At 41.7% G+C, this 22,649-nt stretch overlaps 1 protein-coding gene across 3 annotated transcripts in view; it reads left to right on the plus strand.

Annotated features, from left to right (window-relative positions):
• The first annotated feature begins 10,729 nt into the window (after nucleotides 1–10,729).
• The window catches only part of LOC128696132 (uncharacterized), a 30,749-nt gene continuing 18,829 nt past the window's right edge, over nucleotides 10,730–22,649 (plus strand). Inside the window, exons 1-4 of one of the 3 annotated variants that reach the window (XM_070094886.1) lie at nucleotides 10,730–10,931; nucleotides 12,214–12,393; nucleotides 18,334–18,467; nucleotides 21,154–21,357. In XM_070094886.1, coding sequence (XP_069950987.1) covers nucleotides 12,339–12,393; nucleotides 18,334–18,467; nucleotides 21,154–21,357 — 393 coding nt within the window. In that variant the 5' untranslated portion in view covers nucleotides 10,730–10,931; nucleotides 12,214–12,338. The remainder of the gene's footprint in view (nucleotides 10,932–12,213; nucleotides 12,394–18,333; nucleotides 18,468–21,153; nucleotides 21,358–22,649) is intronic. The other 2 variants (XM_070094888.1, XM_070094887.1) reach the window with 2 other exon arrangements.

Raw genomic sequence — 22,649 nt, forward strand, 5'->3', positions numbered from 1 at the left:
AGGGCGAGGTCAGTTTTTGTGTACGGGCTCCAAGAAGCCAAGGGGGCCAACTTTGAAGAAATAAAACAGGAGGAGAAAAAAATGATTGAAGGCATCATGAAAACAATAGGGGAGGGCAATATGACCCAGGTGACAAATTTTCAGAGAATTGGGTGGTTTGCGAGTGGAAGGATACGGCCTGTCAGAGTAACTTTCAAGGAAGAATCAGTTCGAACCAGGATTCTGCAAGAGAAAGCAAGACTGAGGGACAAAGAGGGGTACCAGAGAGTATACCTCGACCGCGACAGAACACAAGAAGAAAGGACTACACTGAAAGAGAGGGTACAGAGACGCAAGGAGGAACGAGAAGCAATGAAAATGAGCAGGACCCAGACACAGGAGGAAGGGCAAACACACCCCACAGAATCTCCCACCAAAAGACTCCACCCGCGACATTCCCAACGCAACTGAGCAACCTATACTACAACCCACTCACTGTTCCCTCTGCCACCAATCCCCATATCACAAACCTCACCCCAACAGCTGTCCCTTATGGGCATTCTGACCCCACCCCCATCAACACAAACCCCACCTACACCACAGCCCCATATAGGCCCCCACCAAGGCTCTCGCTCCCCCAACCCCAATATTCTTGCATGACCACAATGATAGAAAAGAAACTAAAGGTTTGGTACACAAACGCGGATGGAATAATGAATAAACATGAGGAGTGGAATGAAAGAATCAGTGAAAAATCCCCAGACATCATAGCAGTCACAGAAACAAAACTCGCTGAGACAATAACAGACACAATCTTCCCAACAGGATATCAGATCCTGAGGAAAGATAGAAGGAGTAGAGGGGGAGGAGGGGTTGCACTGCTCATAAAACACCGATGGGGATTTGAGGAAATGGAAGGCATGGACATGATTGGAGAAAGAGACTACATTGTAGGTACAATTCAGTCCGGAGAACATAAAGTAGTCATTGGAGTGATGTATAACCCACCACAGAACTGCAGGAGGCCAAGAGAGGAGTACGAAGAAAACAACAGGGTGATGGTGGACACACTGGCTGAGGTGGCAAGAAGAGCTCACTCGAGCAGAGCAAAGTTACTGGTAATGGGCGATTTCAACCACAGGGAGATCGACTGGGAAAACCTGGAGCCACATGGGGGTCCCGAAACATGGAGAGCCAAGATGATGGATGTGGTACTTGAAAACCTCATGCATCAACATGTCAGGGACACAACCAGAGAGAGAGGGGAGGATGAGCCAGCAAGACTGGATCTTGTGTTCACCCTGAGCAGTTCAGACATTGAGGACATCACTTATGAGAGGCCCCTTGGAGCTAGCGATCATGTGGTTCTGAGTTTTGACTATATAGTAGAGTTACAAGTGGAGAAGGTAACAGGAACTGAAGGGGACAGGCCAAACTATAAAAGGGGGGACTACACAGGTATGAGAAACTTCCTGCAGGAGGTTCAGTGGGACAGAGAAATGGTAGGAAAATCAGTAAACGAGATGATGGAATATGTGGCAACAAAGTGCAAGGAGGCAGAGGAAAGTTTTGTTCCCAAGGGAAACGGAAATAATAGGAAGACCAAAACGAGTCCTTGGTTTACCCGAAGGTGTAGGGAGGCAAAAACTAAGTGCAACAGAGAATGGAAAAGGTACAGGAGGCATAGGACCCAGGAAAACAAGGAGATTAGTAGAAGAGCCAGAAACGAGTATGCACAGATAAGGAGGGAGGCCCAGCGACAGTATGAAAACGACATAGCATCGAAAGTCAAATCTGACCCGAAACTGCTGTATAGCCACATTAGGAGGAAGACAACAGTCAAGGACCAGGTGATAAGGCTGAGGAAAGAAGGTGGAGAACTCACAAGAAACGATCAAGAGGTATGTGAGGAGCTAAACAAGAGATTTAAGGAAGTATTTACAGTAGAGACAGGAAGGACTCTGGGGGGACAGACCAGACGGGGACACCAGCAAGGAATACACCAACAAGTGTTGGACGACATACATACAGATGAGGAGGAGGTGAAGAAACTGCTAAGGGACATCGATACCTCAAAGGCAATGGGACCAGACAACATCTCCCCGTGGGTCCTTAGAGAGGGAGCAGATATGTTGTGCGTGCCACTTACCACAATCTTCAACACATCCCTGGAAACTGGGCAACTACCTGAGGTATGGAAGACGGCAAATGTAGTTCCCATTTTTAAAAAAGGAGACAGAAAAGAGGCACTAAACTATAGACCTGTGTCATTGACGTGTATAGTATGCAAAATTATGGAGAAGATTATCAGGAGGAGAGTGGTGGAGCACCTGGAACGGAACAGGAGTATAAATGCCAACCAGCACGGATTCACGGAAGGCAAATCCTGTGTCACAAACCTTCTGGAGTTTTATGATAAAATAACAGAAGTAAGACAAGAGAGAGAGGGGTGGGTTGATTGCATCTTCTTGGACTGCAAGAAGGCCTTTGACACAGTTCCTCACAAGAGATTAGTGCAGAAGCTAGAGCATCAGGCGCATATAACAGGAAGGGCACTGCAATGGATCAGAGAATACCTGACAGGGAGGCAACAACGAGTCATGGTACGTAATGATGTATCACAGTGGGCACCTGTGACGAGCGGGGTCCCACAGGGGTCGGTCCTAGGACCAGTGCTATTTTTGGTATATGTGAACGACATGACGGAAGGGTTAGACTCAGAAGTGTCCCTGTTTGCAGATGATGTGAAGTTAATGAGGAGAATTAAATCTGATGAGGACCAGGCAGGACTTCAAAGAGACCTGGACAGACTGGACACCTGGTCCAGCAAATGGCTTCTCGAATTTAATCCTGCCAAATGCAAAGTCATGAAGATGGGGGAGGGGCACAGAAGACCACAGACAGAGTATAGGCTAGGTGGCCAAAGACTGCAAACCTCACTCAAGGAGAAAGATCTTGGGGTGAGTATAACACCGAGCATGTCTCCGGAAGCACACATCAATCAGATAACTGCTGCAGCATATGGGCGCCTGGCAAACCTGAGAACAGCATTCCGATACCTTAGTAAGGAATCATTCAAGACACTGTACACCGTGTATGTCAGGCCCATACTGGAGTATGCAGCACCTGTTTGGAACCCGCACTTGATAAAGCACGTCAAGAAACTAGAGAAAGTACAAAGGTTTGCGACAAGGTTAGTTCCAGAGCTAAGGGAAATCGGCCTGACCACACTGGAGGACAGGAGGGTCAGGGGAGACATGATAACGACATATAAAATACTGCGTGGAATAGACAAGGTGGACAAAGACAGGATGTTCCAGGGAGGGGACACAGAAACAAGAGGCCACAATTGGAAGTTGAAGACACAAATGAGTCAGAGAGATAGTAGGAAGTATTTCTTCAGTCATAGAGTTGTAAGGCAGTGGAATAGCCTAGAAAATGACGTAGTGGAGGCAGGAACCATACACAGTTTTAAGACGAGGTTTGATAAAGCTCATGGAGCGGGGAGAGAGAGGGCCTAGTAGCAACCGGTGAAGAGGCGGGGCCAGGAGCTAGGACTCGACCCCTGCAACCACAAATAGGTGAGTACAAATAGGTGAGTACACACACACACATACACACACATACACACACACACACACACACACACACACATACACACACACACATACATACACACACACACACACACGCACACACATACACACACATACATACACACACACACACATACATACATACACACACACACACACACACACACACACACACACACACACACACACACACATACACACATACACACACACACACACGCTGGTAACCCCTTCTTCTGTGTAAATTACTAAATTTAAAAAGGAAAAACTTTAGTTTTTCTTTTAAGATCACCATGCCTCGGTGGAATACGGCCGGTTCATTGAAAAAGGAAATCCTATTGTTTAAATTTGCTGACACAGCCAGTTGTGTAACGTGAGAAAATTACTTCAAAATTTGACTTAGATATTTTAATATGAGTGATAATAAGATTGTGATTTTTGGTAATGAAAAGGTACATGTTTAAACTACTGAAAAACCAAACGTTCCAGCGATTTGTAAATAAAATAAAAGCTGCTCCATAATGTTAAGGAAATCTTGCAACTTTCAAAGGTAACGAAGAATGAGGGGAGACCTGATCGAAGTGTATAAGTGGAAGATAGGTATTAATAAAGGGGATATTAATAAGGTCTTGAGGATGTCTCTCCAAGAGAGAACTCGCAGTAATGGATTTAAATTAGATAAGTTTAGATTTAGAAAGGACATAGGAAAGTATTGGTTTGGAAATAGGGTAGTTGATGAGTGGAACAGTCTACCTAGTTGGGTTATTGAGGCTGGGACTATGGGTAGTTTCAAATCTAGGTTGGATAAGTACATGAGTGGGAGGGGTTGGATTTGAGTGGGACTTTCACATCAGAGCTTATTTCTTGGGTGGCATTGAAAATTGGGTTGAGCAAATGTTTTGTTAGTGGGATGAATTGTAAAGGACCTGCCTAGTATGGGCCAACAGGCCTCCTGCAGTATTCCTCCTTTCTTATGTTCTTATGTTAACTCCTTAAGAAAAACTTGCCTTGATGCCAGTGAAGGGCCCTTAAGACAAAGAATAGGATTTATCCTCCCTTTCCTAGAGTCGAACCTGATTGCCTCCAATTCTTCTGGCGCTATATGACTCCTACGGGTTTAGGGCTTTCTTCCCAATTAAAATAAACTAAAATAGCAAAGGTCAGTGAGGAGATGTTACTCTGGCATCGCCATTGACCACACGAAGGACAGACAAAAATATCAACTTTAGAAATAGGTAGATATTAGAATTTCTGTTCATACTGAAAACCTCTAGCACGCTCTGTAAACACACACTGTTGGACTATCGCATGAGAGATACTCTCCCAAAATACTAATTACCATGAAAATATCTGTAAAAGCTGATATGGGTGTAGCCTACATTTTCGCCTCCTAGTCAGGGTGTATGCTTGCTTAGCATTATATACACAAGCAACTCTCACCCCACAGTGTTGAACATGGTTGCGATTGCTTAGCTGATTTTATAATCATCTAGTATGTTCTTTGCCTCACGTCGTTGGAGTAATCAGATCTTTGTATACAGATGTCCTATAGAGAAAGTGGAGTCTAGTGGACGAGGGAGGGGGAAAAATATCGATATATTTCAAAGGATTGTAATGAAGTAGCAAATAGGCAATGCACATTGTCTAATGTAGTTGGGGGTATTCCTAATAACAGGGAGAGTGAGTGAGAAATTTTGCAGAGTATCACATGGATAATGTGATTCACGAAATCGAAATAAGAAGATTGCAGACAAATCAAAGGTTTCGTTTGTAAAAACCTGCATTTATGGTCACAGTGAGGCCCATGCTAACCTCCCTAGGTACGCAGAAATATAACTAAATGGACGAATTTTATTAGAGCCAGCTGGCCTAAGGGTTAGCGCACTAGCCTTTGAGTTTTAACTCACTTGCCAGGGGTTCAATCCCACCCGTTCCCTTACATGGAGGTTTGTAAATTCACGTACACGGTTAAGGAGGGTCTGTTATATAAGCAGCCGTGTTTGACCCATACAGGGTTGCTGCGTTTTTTTATAACAATAATAATAATAATTTTATTAAAATGTAAATTAATGATATTTAAAAAAATCATGTAAAAATTTAGCTCCTCAGTCGCATCCTCCATGAAGCCTCCAGTGAGGAGAGGTACTCAACATTTTACCAGCATCAGGGCTGTACCTATTAAAGGGTCTTGTGACGGCTGCAGCACCAAAAGGGGTACCTATCATCTGATGCTTGCCTCCAAGACAAGAGAGTGAAGCCTCCAAGACAAGAGAGTGAAGCCTCCAAGACAAGAGAGTGAAGCCTCCAAGACAAGAGAGTGAAGCCTCCAAGACAAGAGAGTGAAGCCTCCAAGACAAGAGAGTGAAGCCTCCAAGACAAGAGAGTGAAGCCTCCAAGACAAGAGAGTGAAGCCTCCAAGACAAGAGAGTGAAGCCTCCAAGACAAGAGAGTGAAGCCTCCAAGACAAGAGAGTGAAGCCTTCAAGACGAGTGAAGCCTCCGAGACAAGAGAGTGAAGCCTCCGGGACAAGAGAGTGAAGCCTCCGAGACAAGAGAGTGAAGCCTCCCAGACAAGAGAGTAAAGCCTCCGAGACAAGAGAGTGAAGCCTCCAAGACAAGGGAGTGAAGCCTCCGAGACAAGAGAGTGAAGCCTCCGAGACAAGAGAGTGAAGCCTCCAAGAGAGTGAAGCCTCCGAGACAAGAGAGTGAAGCCTCCGAGACAAGAGAGTGAAGCCTCCGAGACAAGAGAGTGAAGCCTCCGAGACAAGAGTGAAGCCTCCAAGACAAGAGAGTGAAGCCTCCAAGACAAGAGAGTGAAGCCTCCGAGACAAGAGAGCGAAGCCTCCGAGACAGGAGAGTGAAGCCTCCAAGACAAGAGAGTGAAGCCTCCAAGACAAGAGAGTGAAGCCTCCGAGACAAGAGAGTGAAGCCTCCAAGACAAGAGAGTGAAGCCTCCAAGACAAGGGAGTGAAGCCTCCGAGACAAGAGAGTGAAGCCTCAGAGACAAGAGAGTGAAGCCTCCAAGAGAGTGAAGCCTCCGAGACAAGAGAGTGAAGCCTCCAAGACAAGAGAGTGAAGCCTCCAAGACAAGAGAGTGAAGCCTCCAAGACAAGAGAGTGAAGCCTCCGAGACAAGAGAGCGAAGCCTCCGAGACAAGTGAGTGAAGCCTCCAAGACAAGAAAGTGAAGCCTCCAAGACAAGAGAGTGAAGCCTCCGAGACAAGAGAGTGAAGCCTCCAAGACAAGAGAGTGAAGCCTCCGAGACAAGAGAGTGAAGCCTCCAAGACAAGAGAGTGAAGCCTCCAAGACAAGAGAGTGAAGCCTCCGAGACAAGAGAGTGAAGCCTCCAAGACAAGAGTGAAGCCTCCAGGACACCAGTGAGTAAGCATTTTGTGTGCTTATCCCACTGCCGCTTCTCACTGAGGATGAAGCCTTGATGCAGGTGATGGCTCTTTATCCAAGCAATATGGCTCTTTACCTAAGGAATTGGAGCTACCCTCCATTGATGGTATTTTGCACCTTTTACCCACGTTCCTCGCGTTCTCATGACTAAATTCCGCGTGTAGATTTAGGACAAGTCCTTAGTATTTTCTAGCTCTGTAGTATACATTTTTCTTACCTGCGTTTTAGGGAATGAAACTGGAGTGACTATTAGGCTTTTCTAATAATTTAGGTTTTTAACATGATTCGCACAGATTTTTTTTTCATTTCAATTGGTTTGAAGATTTGGTGTGTCCTTTAGTGGCCGCTCTTATAGTATTCTATATTATCAAATCATATAATGGTTGGGGCTTGAGCCTAGCATCGTCTGCGAAAGATATCACAAAGGTTCTGATATGTCTTTATCTGTGTCATGTGTGGAAATGAGAGGAACTTGGGCAAGTAGTCTCTAGGAGCAGCTCTTTACTGTGCAGGAATCATTTTACTTTGTGGTTGTTTTTGTGTTAGATTTGGTCGAAAGCTGAAGATGCATCTGGTAACTTTTCCAGTCACTACTTTTGTACTCAGTTTGTGATGTTACACCATAATCACATTTTTTCAAAGGCTTTTGCAAAGATTGATAGAAAACTTTTGCACTCCTATTTTATACTCTGCAAAACACATGAATCACTCCAGGGCCTTTGAACTACTCCCAACTGTCACAATTCGCACAGTTTCCCTAATTGAGCGATTGTTCCGTTTTCTCAGTAATAATGACTGGTAATTAGTTTTTTATTTATTTTCGCTTAAGTGAACAGGAAATACTTAAATCAATTGAACAATACTTCTTGATAAAAATATACTTCTTTGAAAACCTCCTAAAACTGCCTGCATTCATGACTAGCCATTTTCAGAGCCACAATCTATCCTAAGGACTACAGTGTGCCTTATCTAGGATAATAGCAAACCATCTTTGGGGAACTTCTAGAGACCTCTGAGATCATAATAAGTCGCTTTTAAGCAGCTCGTGGGGTCAGGGTAGCAACAAGCCATCAACACGAGCAAATTTTAGGATTCATCCCACCCTGTGCCTCCCAGTACTCGACTGTCGAGAGATTGGCAGGGAGCAGCCTGCACAAGACTTCCTTCATTCTTCCCTTGGTAACTGGCAAGTTTTAGCAAGACAGACATTCCGTTATGGCTATCTACTGCCTCTCACAAGCGAGGCTGTGTGACTATTCACAGCATCAGCGCCACTTGTACACATCCTTATTTGAAGACACTCACCCGTCAATCACTTGGGAAGTTACTTTCCACTTTGGTGATAACTACTGTTTTGATTTATTAGTCATGGTTGGTAATTGTGTTGTATGAACGATTACGTTTTAATTTATTTTTAGTGTTCCTAATTTTGTTTTTTATGTAATTTCATGGGCGAAAATAGGTTTATGGTTCAGGTAAGAGTAGAAACGACAATAAAAATCGCTTTAATTATTGGAGAGTAGTCTGTTTTGATTTTTTTTGCAGTTGTGGAAAATTACATTTATCTGGATGTAACTCATAAGGTACATACCAGTAAATGGTAACAAAGATAATTATTATTTATCAAAGTTACATAGACAAGTAGGAATTTTGGGACACCTAGGTCACAAAAAATGTCCCCCTTCGATACTTACAACTGTCATATCCACAAGTTGCTCTAGACCTATTAATTGCAAATGAAATGTACATCACCAAGAATTTTGGTAAATTTAATATAAATTTGTGGACTATATTAAAATTAATAAATGATTACATATACACATTTATATAACAGAAGGGGAATTTATCATAACACTCACCAATTTGTCTGGAGATTACTGTGTATTATACTGAAAACTCCTCCCTAAATATATAGAGAAAACTGGCCAGAATCTCAACTTAAATAGACTGCTTATCTGAGGTTCCTGGAGTTGTCTTGTCTAGTCGCCTGAATTATCATGTTATGCAAGACTGCACATCCAACAATTTCGGCTCCTATTTGATAGGTGTAAGCCCTATATAACCTCTAGAGCGACGAAAATTCTTCCTATTTCACTAACGTTTTTCTCTTGGCTCAATTCAAAACACAATGGCGACTCTGCTCTGCTCCTCAGCGCAGGCGCAGAACTTCCCATTTTTTATAATATAATTTTTATTAAATACAATGTATTACACTAATTTACAAAAAAAAATACACTATTTTTCCGGAAAATACATTATTTTCCACAGCAGTCATCTGAATTAAGTCGGCTTTTACCCCGCATGAGACTGTATTGATAAATGTATGGGATAAACATCTCTCCCAACACCAGGAAGGATCTGAAATCCTATAAACTTAGTGATGCTTACCAATTTTTGCGTCTTGGTAACAAGCCTGCGTCTGTGTTAAGTAGTTGGGGCCCCACGACGCCACTGTATCAAAGTTAAAATACACATAATATCGATATTTATACTCTTTCATCTCTAAGTAATAACAAGTTACAGTTATCTCTTGTTAGCCACGCGGCACAAATCCTTCGTTTTGGTCTTTCAGAATCCTTAGTTAACCTGTATAATGTTATATTTAACTTGTTTTGCCGATTACTACACCCAAAAGCACTCCTAAATATCTAAATACATTCTCCCCCCCCCACTTCTTCCTTCATATCTAATTTTTAACTGTCTATATTTTTTTTGTTACTCTCATCACATAACTCTTTCCTATGTTCACTTTTAAGTTCCTTTTTCACACTCTCCCAAACTCATTCGCCAACCTTTCTTCAGAATCTCCCAAAAGAACCGCTATCAGCAAGGAGCAACTGTGACCATTCCCACTTTTAATCCCACACTTCTCCTTAATACCTTAGCATTTACTTGTTACAACCCCATCCATAAATATATTAAGCAACCAGAGTGACATCACACGTCCCTGACTAAAGCCTACTTTTACTCGAAAATGGTCCCCCAAAATTAGCATAGATATATAAAACTCACTTTATGATAACTTAGGATATCCTTATAATTCATCAAAAGCATTTAAATAGATTAGATCCCCATTTTGTTTGCTTCGTGCAAATACACGTGTGTAAGAATCACGCAGCATATACAAAAAAATATATTCACACCTCCCATAATTCACATTTCGTACGATACATCAACGGTTTTGAAGCTTTCTGGTCATACCACCCCTCAAGGGAGGTTCCTTGACGCTGGTGAGGGCCTCTTGATCTAGGGAATTGGTTCTTTGCTCCGGTTCCCTGAACTGAGCCTGAATACCTTCCATCCCCCCGTGCGCTGTATAATCCTACGGGTTCAACGCTTCCCCATGATTATAATTATAATCTGGTCATACCAAGGTTCCAAGGTTAGGCAAGGCCATCTCAGTCGACCTATAATTATTAATGATTCTGTACAGGACAAGTATGAAGGGAAGGGATGAGTTTTTTTTTTTTTTTTAGCTTTTTACGTCATTAGATACACAGCATTGCCAAGCTACATTTTACCCAACGTATAAATATTTCTAACAGGTACTGGAGTTTTCTTATACAGGGCTGAATTTCTATATATTACACGATATGACATTTCACTGGGACTGGGGTTTTCTAACGGAATTTTTTCTGACTTCGACCCACAACAGTCTGCTATTACACGAGTTATGTTTACTATTATGTAAGGGTAGAATTAATTCTGGCAACTTCTAGGAGTCGGGGAAAAGGCAGTGGAGTCGCTGGTGCTGGCTGCTTGCGCCACCTCACAAACCAGAGAGGTAGTGGAGTTGCTGGTGCTGCTTGCCCAACCTCACCACCAGTGAGGTAGTAGTCGCTGATGCTGCTTGCCAAACCTCACCACCAGTGAGGTAGTAGTCGCTGGTACTGGCTGCCCCACCTCACACACCAGAGAAAAGCTCCACCGGCCACAGGCACCGCTCTCAACCTCAGGTACTTGCATAATAATTATCATTATATACACCGCTTTGTAAAGAGTCCTTTTACTCAGCACTTGAATAATTCCAGCAGACTGGAGATTTCTTACACATTGATATTCTTGACTTTACGGTCAATACCCACTTCTTGCTGGTTTATAACTATTGTTGACCTGGGTAAATACAGACCGAGGAAGTGGCGACCTAGTTAATGGTCTGCTACGCTGTTTCTTCAGCCCACTGAAATTTAATCTTATTTCAGTGTGATACTTGAATAATCATGAATTTTATTGTTAAATAAGAACTTGGCTATACGTTTGTTTACATATAATTTAGTACATATATTTTTGAACTGGAAAAATTAGCAATTTAAGAGTAATGTGTAGTGAGAAACCTCAATGGTAACCTTAGTGATATATCCAGGAATCATTCTCGATTCCTACCAGACAAGTGAAATAGTTGTCAGTGGAGTGCAAGACAAATTCTCGTGGAATTCCTCAGTCAATGGACAATGCTATGCAGCTGCCCTCGAGGGAGGTGCGTTGAAGACGGTAGGGGGGCTTGATCCATTAAGTGGACTTGTCCTCCCCATCCTTGGCTCGAACCTGAATTGCCTTCCATTTTCCTGGAACTTTGACCCTCCTGTCGGTTTAGCGCTCCCGCCGATGAATATATTAATAACAATACCTACCAGCTATTGCCCGTAATACGCTGCTTGTGGTTCTTATACAACGCTACATACATTGCTTTTGCTCATAATAGTAGACTGATCTAACAAAAAATGCGCAGAATAGATTAGAAATCTCTCAGAAATAAGATTGAAAGATTGATCCTGGTTGCCAAAGAACATAAAGGTCAAGACGAAACACGAAAATTAGGATTTCTAAAAGTGGCAGTCTAATCTATACCTACATAGTTACTAGGAATCTAACCATACCACGGGCGAGGATAGAACCCGCGATCAGTCATAAAACTCCAGACCGACGCACTAGCCACTGGACCAGCTGGCTATAACAGGATTTGTCCAACTAGGTATATTTATACACCATAGGAAGGTTAGCATAGGCACCACTGTGACCACCAATGCAAGTTTTTACAGACGAATCTCCCGCCAGCGTGGCCGTGACAAGCTCAAGTTCAATTCCCTCAAAGCCGTCATCATGACGCCCGTGCTATGGTTTCTTTGCAATCATGTCATTACGATTTTGTGAGTTACTAGGAATCTATTTGTAATGCATTGAATTTTGCACAAATTAGGAACCGAAGTTTTACTAGGGAAAGCTTATTTGATCAAACAGCAGTAGCCGCAGTCGCCGCAGCAGTAGCCGCAGCCGCCGCAGCAGTAGCCGCAGCCGCCGCAGCAGTAGCCACAGCCGCCGCAGCAGTAGCCGCAGCCGCCACAGCAGTAGCCGCAGCCGCCGCCATGGTTCCTGCCAGACTTGTCAAGTTACTGGTACTCTCAGCCTTGTTATTCGCAGGCAAGTTACGTATACTCTTATTTTTCTATTAGTGATATTGTGGAATGTGATCTTATACACTTTACTATAAATATTAAGAGATTTGGTGTGACTGAGGATACAGCAAAATTCACGGTTATGTACGATAGAGAAGCTTTCTATTTATAAATTAATGATTTGTAAGCAAATTAACATATATCTGTAATTACATGCAGATATTTATTTAATTTATAATTTAATGTAACTTTGTATTAGATAATATGCATTAATTGCTGTATAAAAGGAGGTTCCTTGATGTCGGCGAAGGGGCTCTTGATACAAGGAATTGAATCTATCCTCTAATCCTTGGGTCGAACCTCATTGTCTTCCATTCCCCCAGGTACTATATGACTACGGATTTAACGTTTCTCATGAATATAATACTAATACTACTAATAATACAGTATTTACATTCATAAGGCTTTTGTCTCAAAATTCTAGTGGTTGCAGCTGTCTCCTTGTTCCCTTCCAAGTGGCTGCTACTGCCCTCTTGCAACGAATAGTGACAACCATTTTGTTTCGCTTGCGTCCAGGCAAATATGATATAGTAAAATACTAAATAGAAACTTGGCAACATTGGAATCCATGCCATAACTGGGGAATGATTCGTCTGATCAGCTTCAAATGTTTACTACTGGTGTGGTTTCCTGAACATAACGTTCTCACTGTTATTGGGTGGCTAAAGTCCTAAAAGCTGAGGTATGATAACTGTTCATATCTGATTCAGTAATTAAAGAATATTTCTTATGATTGGCTTAAAATATTATTGACGATACATTGTATAAGGATGATCTCCGTAAGCTTAATCGTTGGAATCATTACTACTGGAGAATGCCTTGTATGATTGCGAAAATTATGTGAGTAAATTACCTGCATGAGATTTACAGGGTATTACCTGAATTATTACCTGCAAGTAATTTGGGTGAGGCAAGTGGGACTTAGTCACAGTTGGTCACTGAACTGTAACTCCCTGGGCTTCCTACTTCTTCACCACTCTCACAAAAAGCTAGACCTGACATTAAATTAATTATAATGTTAAGATCAGCTACTCTGGTAATTAAAGTTGTGTGGACTGTATAAGATTGGGCTTGCTGGGTACACAAATTTTAATTGGTGTTAACACTTACCATTGAATTACTGTAGATGGATCACACCCCAACGCCTACCTAACACCTAGAACCTACACTGGCCAGCTAGAGATCTAAAAAGAACATAAGAACATAAGAACGAAGGAACACTGCAGAAGGCCTACTGGCCCATGCGAGGCAGGTCCAAGTCTCCTACCGGCTTAAGCCAATGCACCCAACCTAGTCAGGTCAGGTCACATTGACTTAAGGGAGGAACACGGCAACCGACCTGGTAGCACAAGCTATCAGGTCTAACTCACACCCACCCACATCCACTCATGTATTTATCCAACCTATTTTTAAAGCTACACAACGTTCTGGCCTCTATAACTGTACTTGGGAGTTTGTTCCACTCATCCACAACTCTATTACCAAACCAGTACTTTCCTATATCCTTCCTGAATCTGAATTTTTCCAACTTAAAACCATTGCTGCGAGTCCTGTCTAGGCTAGATATTTTCAGCACACTATTTACATCCCCTTTATTTATTCCTGTCTTCCATTTATACACCTCAATCATATCCCCCCTAATTCTACGTCTTTCTAGAGAGTGCAGATTCAGGGCCCTTAGTCTATCCTCATAGGGAAGGTTTCTGATACATGGGATCAACTTTGTCATCCTCCTTTGTACATTTTCCAGAGAATTTATATCCATTCTGTAATAAGGTGACCAAAACTGTGCAGCATAATCTAAATGAGGCCTAACCAAGGATGTATAGAGTTGAAGAACAACCTGAGGACTCCTATTATTTATGCTTCTTGATATGAAGCCAAGGATTCTATTAGCTTTATTGCGAACACTTATGCACTGTTGTCTTGGTTTCAGATCACTGCTAACCAGAACTCCTAAATCTTTTTCGCAATCCGTAATATTAAGATCTACATTATTTAGTTTATATGTGGCATGGTTATTGTCCTGTCCAACATTTAGAACTTTGCATTTGTCTATATTAAACTGCATCTGCCACTTCTCCGACCACTGCATCAGTCTATTCAAATCTTCCTGGAGTGCTCGAATGTCCTCGTCAGAATGAATTCGACGGCCTATTTTGGTGTCATCGGCAAACTTGCCGATGTCGCTCTTTATGCCCTCATCTATGTCGTTTATGTAGATTGTGAACAGCAGGGGGCCCAACACTGACCCCTGTGGAACACCGCTCGTGACACTTCCCCACTCTGATTTCTCCCCATTTATGCAAACTCTCTGCTGCCTATTTGTCAACCATGCCTCTATCCAGGAAAAAATTTCTCCTCCTATTCCATGTGCTTTAATTTTCCTCAATAGTCTCTGATGTGGGACCCTGTCAAAAGCCTTACTGAAGTCCATATACACAATATCATATTCATTACCATGATCTACCTCCTCAAATACCTTAGTGAAAAAAGTTAATAAATTCGTAAGGCAGGAACGCCCCTTTGTAAAACCATGCTGAGATTCGTTGATTAATTTATGCTTTTCAAGGTGGCTACGAACTGCCTCGGCAATTATTGATTCCATAAATTTTCCCACTATGGAGGTTAGGCTTATTGGTCTATAGTTCGAAGCTAAGGACCTGTCACCTGTTTTGAAAATAGGTATCACATTTGCCATTTTCCACTTATCTGGCACCATGCCAGTTTGTAGTGATATGTTGAAAAGATTAGCCAAAGGTGTGCTAAGCACCTCTTTACATTCCTTTAGAACCCTTGCATACAGTTCATCAGGGCCTGGGGATTTGTTAGGTTTTAATTTATCTATTTGCCTAAGGACCATGTCACTTGTGACCCTAATAGTGCACAGTTTATTATCGTCCTGTTCTACATAATTTATCATTACTGGAATATCGCTGGTATCCTCCTGTGTAAAAACTGAGAGGAAGTATGTGTTAAAAATTCTACACATTTCCTTATCACTGTCAGTGAGCTGACCCGAGGAACTTTTGAGTGGGCCTATCTTGTCCCTGATCTTACTTCTGTATACCTGAAAGAATCCTTTTGGGTTAGTCTTCGATTCTCTTGCAACTTTAACCTCATAATCTCTTTTTGCTTTTCTAATTCCCTTTTTTATTTCTCTCTTTAACTGAATATATCGATTTCTCAATTGCCCCTCTCCTCTTTTGATTTGCCTATATATGCCTCTCTTTTGACCAATCAGATATTTTAATCTATTGTTCATCCATTTAGGATCATTTTTGTTTGATCTGATTTCCCTATTTGGAACATAATTTGACTGAGCAGCTAGAACTATGCCCTGGAAAGCATCATATCGGCAACCATCACCACCTACCTGACCCTTAGTCAGGTCATTCCAGTTCAGCCCACCTAAGTAATTTTTCAGTCCTATGAAATCAGCCAAGCGAAAGTCAGGGACGGAGACTTGATTGCCATTATTAGGGGAATTCCATGATATATTAAAACTGAGTGATTTGTGATCACTTTCCCCAAGCTCATCATTAACCTCAAGATTATTAATTAGTGTTTCCCTACTGGCAAGAACCAAGTCAAGGAGGTTATTTCCCCTAGTTGGCTCTGTCACAAACTGTTTTAAAAAACAATCCTGGATCGTATCAAGAAAGTCACCTGACTCTAAATTTCCTGTCAAATTGCTCCAGTCAATCTGTCTATAGTTGAAATCTCCCATTAGCACAACATTTTCGTATGTAGATGCCTTACGAATTTCGTCCCATAGAAGTTTACTGCACTCCCTATCAAGATTTGGGGCCCTGTAAATCACACCCAAAATTAGTTTTTCTCGGCCCTCGAGAAGCTGTAACCAAACAGATTCAGTGGCTGACGCTTCTAATTTAATATCTTGTCTAACACAACAATTTAAATTGTCTCTGACATACATCGCTACTCCACCACCTTTCCTGTTGACCCTGTCAGTGTGGAATAATTTATAGCCTTGTATGTGACATTCAGAGGGCATCTCTCTATCTTTCAGATTGAGCCAGGTCTCTGTTATAGCAATAATATCTATGTTTCCTGCACTTGCAATTAATCTTAGCTCATCTATCTTATTTCTTACACTCCTGCTATTAGTATAGTAAACCTTAAGGGAGCTAGTCCCTTGCTGCCCTCTGCTGTCCCCCTTTGTTTGCTGACCTGATCTATTGTCTTTATTTATAACTTCATGCTGAATGCCTTTTATACATTTACTGTTTCCAACCCAAGTGTTGCAACCTGCTTGTTTCCCACACACACCCATACCTCTATCTTCCATCAGTTTAAAATCATAGGCATTTCACCAATGGCCTTCTCAATCGAGTCTGCAAGTGCTACCACCCCAGCCCCAGAGAGATGTACCCCATCCCTTGCATACATATCATGTTTGCCATAAAAGTTGTTCCAGTTGTCAATGAATGGGATTGCAAGTTCCTTGCAGTATCTGTCTAGCCAGCAATTTACACCAATTGCCCTAGACAACCATTCATTTCCTACTCCCCTTCTAGGCAAGATGCTACATATGATTGGGATCCCTCCCTTAGACTTAATGAAATCTATAGCTGACCTGTACTTATCTAGCAGCTCTTCTCTCCTACCCTTCCCAATATCATTTCCACCAGCACTGAGACAGATAATGGGCTTGCTCCCATTACCTGACATGATATTATCCAGCCTGTTGACAATGTCCCCAACACCAGCTCCAGGGAAGCACACTCTATCTCTCATCTTCTTATTCCTATTACAAAAAGCACGGTCAATGTATCTTACCTGAGAGTCACCAACCACAAGAATGCGCTTACCTCCATTAGCAGGGGCAGTAGTACCCTTACCTTCACTGGCCACTGAAGTACATTCATCCTGAAGAACAGAGAAGCGATTTCCTACCTTCAGATCTTCACTCTTAACTTTCCTTACTCTGATGCGCCTTCCATTACTGTGAACTACTCGCCACTTGTAGCAGGTGCTGGGCTGCTCCTCACTGCTGGTAGCCGTTGCTGCCTCCCCAACTACAGCCTCCCCACAGCGAGAGACAGACTGCACCTCGCTGCTAGAAGCCTCATTCCCCACAACTCCAGCCACCTCACACTCTCTCCCAGACCCATTGAGGTGGACCTTCAGCCTCCTAATCTCCTCCTGGAGAAGCAAGACCTCCTCCTTCAACTCTCCAACCTCAATTTTTAAAACACTGCAGAAGCAAGCCATGCTTTGTAACCGTCCACACTAATCCCCAAAGCAGCTCAGGGTCTGTGACCTCACGTGACGACTGACCACTGAGTACATTTCCAGTGCACTTTTTTTTACGAAATTGGCTTATTACAAAGACCATTGTAGCTGGGTATGCCTACCCCATACTTGTTTCCAATGACTACCGATAGGGGAGCTGTGCTGCCGTCTGGTGGCCATAGGCCTACCTTCAGTTCACCCTACGGTGTTCTAATTATCCTAGCAGACAGCAGAACAGCAACAAGTGCCTTCTCTCTCTCTCTCTCTCTCTCTCTCTCTCTCTCTCTCTCTCTCCCTCTCCCTCTCCAGGCCAGGAAGAGGCTTGGCCTCTGGGCCAGGCCTAGACACACTGCCTGTATCAAGAACACCAATAAACCTACGCTACGCCTCCGAAGAGTATTATTCACCGCTACCAGAGATAACTATTTTGACTATTATATCTTTACCTCCCCTTTAGTACATGCATTTTCCTGCCCCACCATTAGTATACCTCTGCCCTCTGGCTTTGTAAGATCCACTAGGATTTAGAGTTGTAAATATAATAATAATAATAATGAAGGCCCACAAACATAGATTAATATTAAATTCCTTTCAGAACTGAAGATGTTTAAAAAACACCCACGTCGAATGCCATTTTTCTTACCAGCAGGAGCAGAGGCGAGCTGTCTTCACACGGAGATAGGATGCAACAGGGGTAGTCAGTGCATCAGCATTACTAATGTGTGTAACTCAGTGAAAGAATGCAGTGATGGCTCCGACGAGGACCCCTTCATCTGTGAGGTACTTCTCCCTTACCCACCATTTAGTGTGTAAAGTGTCTTTCCCACCGTATTTTCAGGCATATAAGGCACACGAGCATATAACACGATGTTTCCAAGCAGTTGTAACGTAACGTTGGCAAACAACTGCTAAAGACTAACCAAAACCTACGCGTGACCATGACTTTGAGTCACGTTGTGTAGTTTTAAAAATAGGTTAGATAAATACATGAGTGGGTGTGGGTGGTTGTGAGTTGGACCTGACTAGCTTGTGCTGCTGGGTCTGGTACAGTGCTCCATCCTTGAGTGGGGATGGCCAGACTGGATGGGTCATTGGGATAATCCTGGAGGTGGGTCATTGGTCTAATCCGGGGGGGTGACATGGACCTGCTCCGCATGGGTCAGTAGGCCTGTTGCAGTGTTCCTTCTGTCTTATGTTCTTATATAAGGCGCAGATTGATTTTTCAAGACTGTGTGTGTGGGGGGGGGAGAGCAACTTGTATGCCGGAAAATAGTGTGTGTATGTATGTATGTATATATATATATATTTATATATATATATATATATATATATATATATATATATATATATATATATATATATATATATATATATATATATATATATATATATGTATGCAAAACAACCACTCTGAAAAAATAGAGAAATTCCAAGCGCTTTCGTGACTACTCACATTATCAAGGAACTATGAAAGTAAGGCATCCAAGGAAGCTATATAAGGGGTCTGGCCGGCACCTCACTATCAGATCCCACAACGGTTAAACACGTGACGCGCGGCGTTACTTTCATAGTTCCTTGATAATGTGAGTAGTCACGAAAGCGCTTGGAATTTCTCTATTTTTTCAGAGTGGTTGTTTTGCATATTCTGAAATCACCTGTTTACTGTGATCTTATTGCATATATATATATATATATATATATATATATATATATATATATATATATATATATATATATATATATATATGGGAGACAGCAACCGCCCAGGGAGGTACTACCGTCCTGCCAAGTGAGTGTAAAACGAAAGCCTGTAATTGTTTTACATGATGGTAGGATTGCTGGTGTCTTTTGTCTGTCTCATAAATATGCAAGATTACAGGTACATCTTGCTACTTCTACTTACACTTAGGTCACACTACACATACGTGTACAAGCATATATATACACACCCCTCTGGGTTTTCTTCTATTTTCTTTCTAATTCTTGTTCTTGTTTGTTTCCTCTTATCTCCATGGGGAAGTGGAACAGAATTCTTCCTCTATAAGCCATGTGTGTCGTAAGAGGCGACTAAAATGCCAGGAGCAAGAGGCTAGTAACCCCTTCTCCTGTATATATTACTAAATGTAAAAGGAGAAACTTTCGTTTTTCCTTTTGGGCCACCCCGCCTCGGTGGGATATGGCCAGTGTGTTGAAAGAAAGATATATATATATATATATATATATATATATGCCGAATAGGCAAAACTTGCGATGTTGACTTAAATAGCAACGCTCTTCTTGCTGAATAAGGGAAGCAAAAATTTGTGTATGCAATAATTTAGCAAAAATCATTCTGAACCTAAGGAAAAAATATATTTCATTGTGTTTGTTTATTATTAAATTATTGCGAACTTATCTAAAATATATTTAGTTGGATTAGGTTAAATTAAATTGCGCTTGTTATAATAAGGTTAGGTAAGTTTTCTAAGGTTTTTTTGGTACAAAATCATTAATTTTTACATTAATATAAATGAAAAAAAATATATCTTTAAACGTGTAAAGAAAATTTTTTAGAGAGGACTTAATTTTAAATGAGTTCTTACTAACCAATTTTACCTTTTCGGCATATATATATATATATATATATATATATATATATATATATATATATATATATATATATATATATATATATATATATATATATATATATATATAATATAAAATCGAAACTTCATAAATATTGGATATCAAAAAACCCTCCAAAATTAATGAATGGTAAAAGCTTTTCAGTATTACTTACTATTCTTACCCATTGAAATGGGAAGAATAAGGAAAATAACAAGTGCCCGAAAAGGGAATAAGAATTATTAATCATATGATGCTGTAATTGCGACGTAAATAGCATGAGCCCCAAGTCCCAGCAGCTGGGTTAAGCCCTGGCTTTCTCTACCCTTAGTGACGCTCCTTTCACAAACCCTTTTCTTAATCCATCCCATCTTCCACTCTTAACCCCCAAAAGGAGTCCTTTATTCACATAAAATCAAATTCAGACCAACTACTGGTGTGGCGGCGCATTACTCCACTAGACCCCGTGTTTAGAGTCGCACTTTGTGGCTGGTGTCAACCGTTCTGGTGAAGGAATTCTCTAGTTGGGGGTAGTACCTGCCACAGTCTCTAACTAGATTGACTATGTTAGTGGAGCTTCACGTTCATCAACAAATTCGTTTTAACAAGGTGCTAAGATGAGCAGTAACCAGTGATACTGAGTTAATCAATATAATACTGACTTGAAATGCCAAGCTAAGATACTGTTGAATGTTAAAATAATACTGACTGTGGCACCGTATTGAAACTGGACCGACTGTAGCACAGTGTTAAAATTCTGATTGCAGTGCTTACCCCTGACATTGCAGCAGTACTTTAAGATCATACTGATCCAATAGCACCGTGTTTAGCATAACATTAATCTCATTTTGCCTTAAAGTTCTGGAGAATACCTGATCGTAGACCGGTCACCAGGAACATCGGTATACCTGATCGTAGACCGGTCACCAGGAACATCGATGGATGGAACCTACAGAACGACTGCAGCGAAGGATACATGTACTGCGGTTCCACCTGTTACAGCATTTACCAAGCGTGTTCAAATTCAGAGTGCTCCTCCAGGCTATCTTCCCGTATGTGCGAGGTTAGTACTTGTCAGTCTGGTGTCCTTATATAATAAAACTGTTATCTGTTTCAATAAAAACAAGTTAACTTGTACAGAATCTCATACTAATCTATGTAAATAGTCCTCAGATAATAGTATATTCATATTTTTAAGCGTTAAATAATGATGAAAGATGACGGTGATTTCATCCATTGAACAGAGAGGAATAAGGTTTTTAGGACAAAGGAAGAGTCAAATGTGCGTGTGAAGTTGGTGAAACAGGGTTAAGAATAAAAGTACGTGAACCAGTTGCGAGAGAAGAATTGAGACACAGATAATAATAGTACGTGGGGATATAGTTTTCATTGTGTGTGAAAGAAAGGACAGAGAACGTGTATAATTCCTTTGTGAAAAAAAAGGGACAGGAGAGTGTGTAAGAAGTCTGTGGGAATACTCCTGCTGAGTATTATGGGTAATGCTTATTGAATAGTTAATGATAAGACAAAGTAGGATTGCAAAGGATCAAGGAGTATTTAGGAGGGCAGAGGAAAAGTTTTTTTTCATGTTGAGGTATATAAGCAAAGAAGATTTAAAGGTAAGCTGTTGGATTTATAAGCTTAGAAAGGGCAAATGAAGTGAATAGTGTAGCAGTGAGGCAAATTAGGACAATAAATGATATAACGGTTTGACTATCGACAGATTACATTAAAAAGATGCAAAGTACCTTTATTAAAAAAAATACTAAAGAAACTTTTCACCTGTACAAGAGTCAATAGAGATACCTGGGGAAAGCGTAATGTATGGATAAGAAAAGGAGTCAGAAGTGGCGATGAGGTGCAGTAGTATACCTGGAGAGGGTTTCAGGGGTCAACGCCCGGGGCCCGGTCTGAGATCAGACCTCGTGGTGGATCAGGGTCTGATCAACCAAGTAGTTACTGCTAGCCGCACGTAAGCCGACGTACGAACCACAGCCCGGCTGGTCAGGTACTGACTTTAGATGCTTGTCCAGCGCCTTCTTGAAGACAGCCAGGAGTCTGTTAGTTATCCCCCTTATGTATGCTGGGAGGCAGTTGAACAGTCTTGGGCCTCTTGACACTTACTGTGTTGTACTCGTGGAGCCCCTGCTTTTCGGTTGGGGAATGTCGCATCTCCTGTCGAGTTTTTGCTTTCGTAGGGAGTAATTTTCGCTTTCCAAGTGTATATTATCGTGTATCTTTCTCGCCTGCGTTCCAGGGAATACAAATCAAGGGACTTAAACCGTTCCCAATAATTTAGGTGCTTTATTGTACTTATGTGTGCCGTAAAGTTCTCTGTACATTCTCCAGGTCAGC

This window comes from Cherax quadricarinatus, chromosome 48 (assembly GCF_038502225.1).
Source record: "Cherax quadricarinatus isolate ZL_2023a chromosome 48, ASM3850222v1, whole genome shotgun sequence".
In the NCBI taxonomy this organism is placed as follows: domain Eukaryota; kingdom Metazoa; phylum Arthropoda; class Malacostraca; order Decapoda; family Parastacidae; genus Cherax; species Cherax quadricarinatus.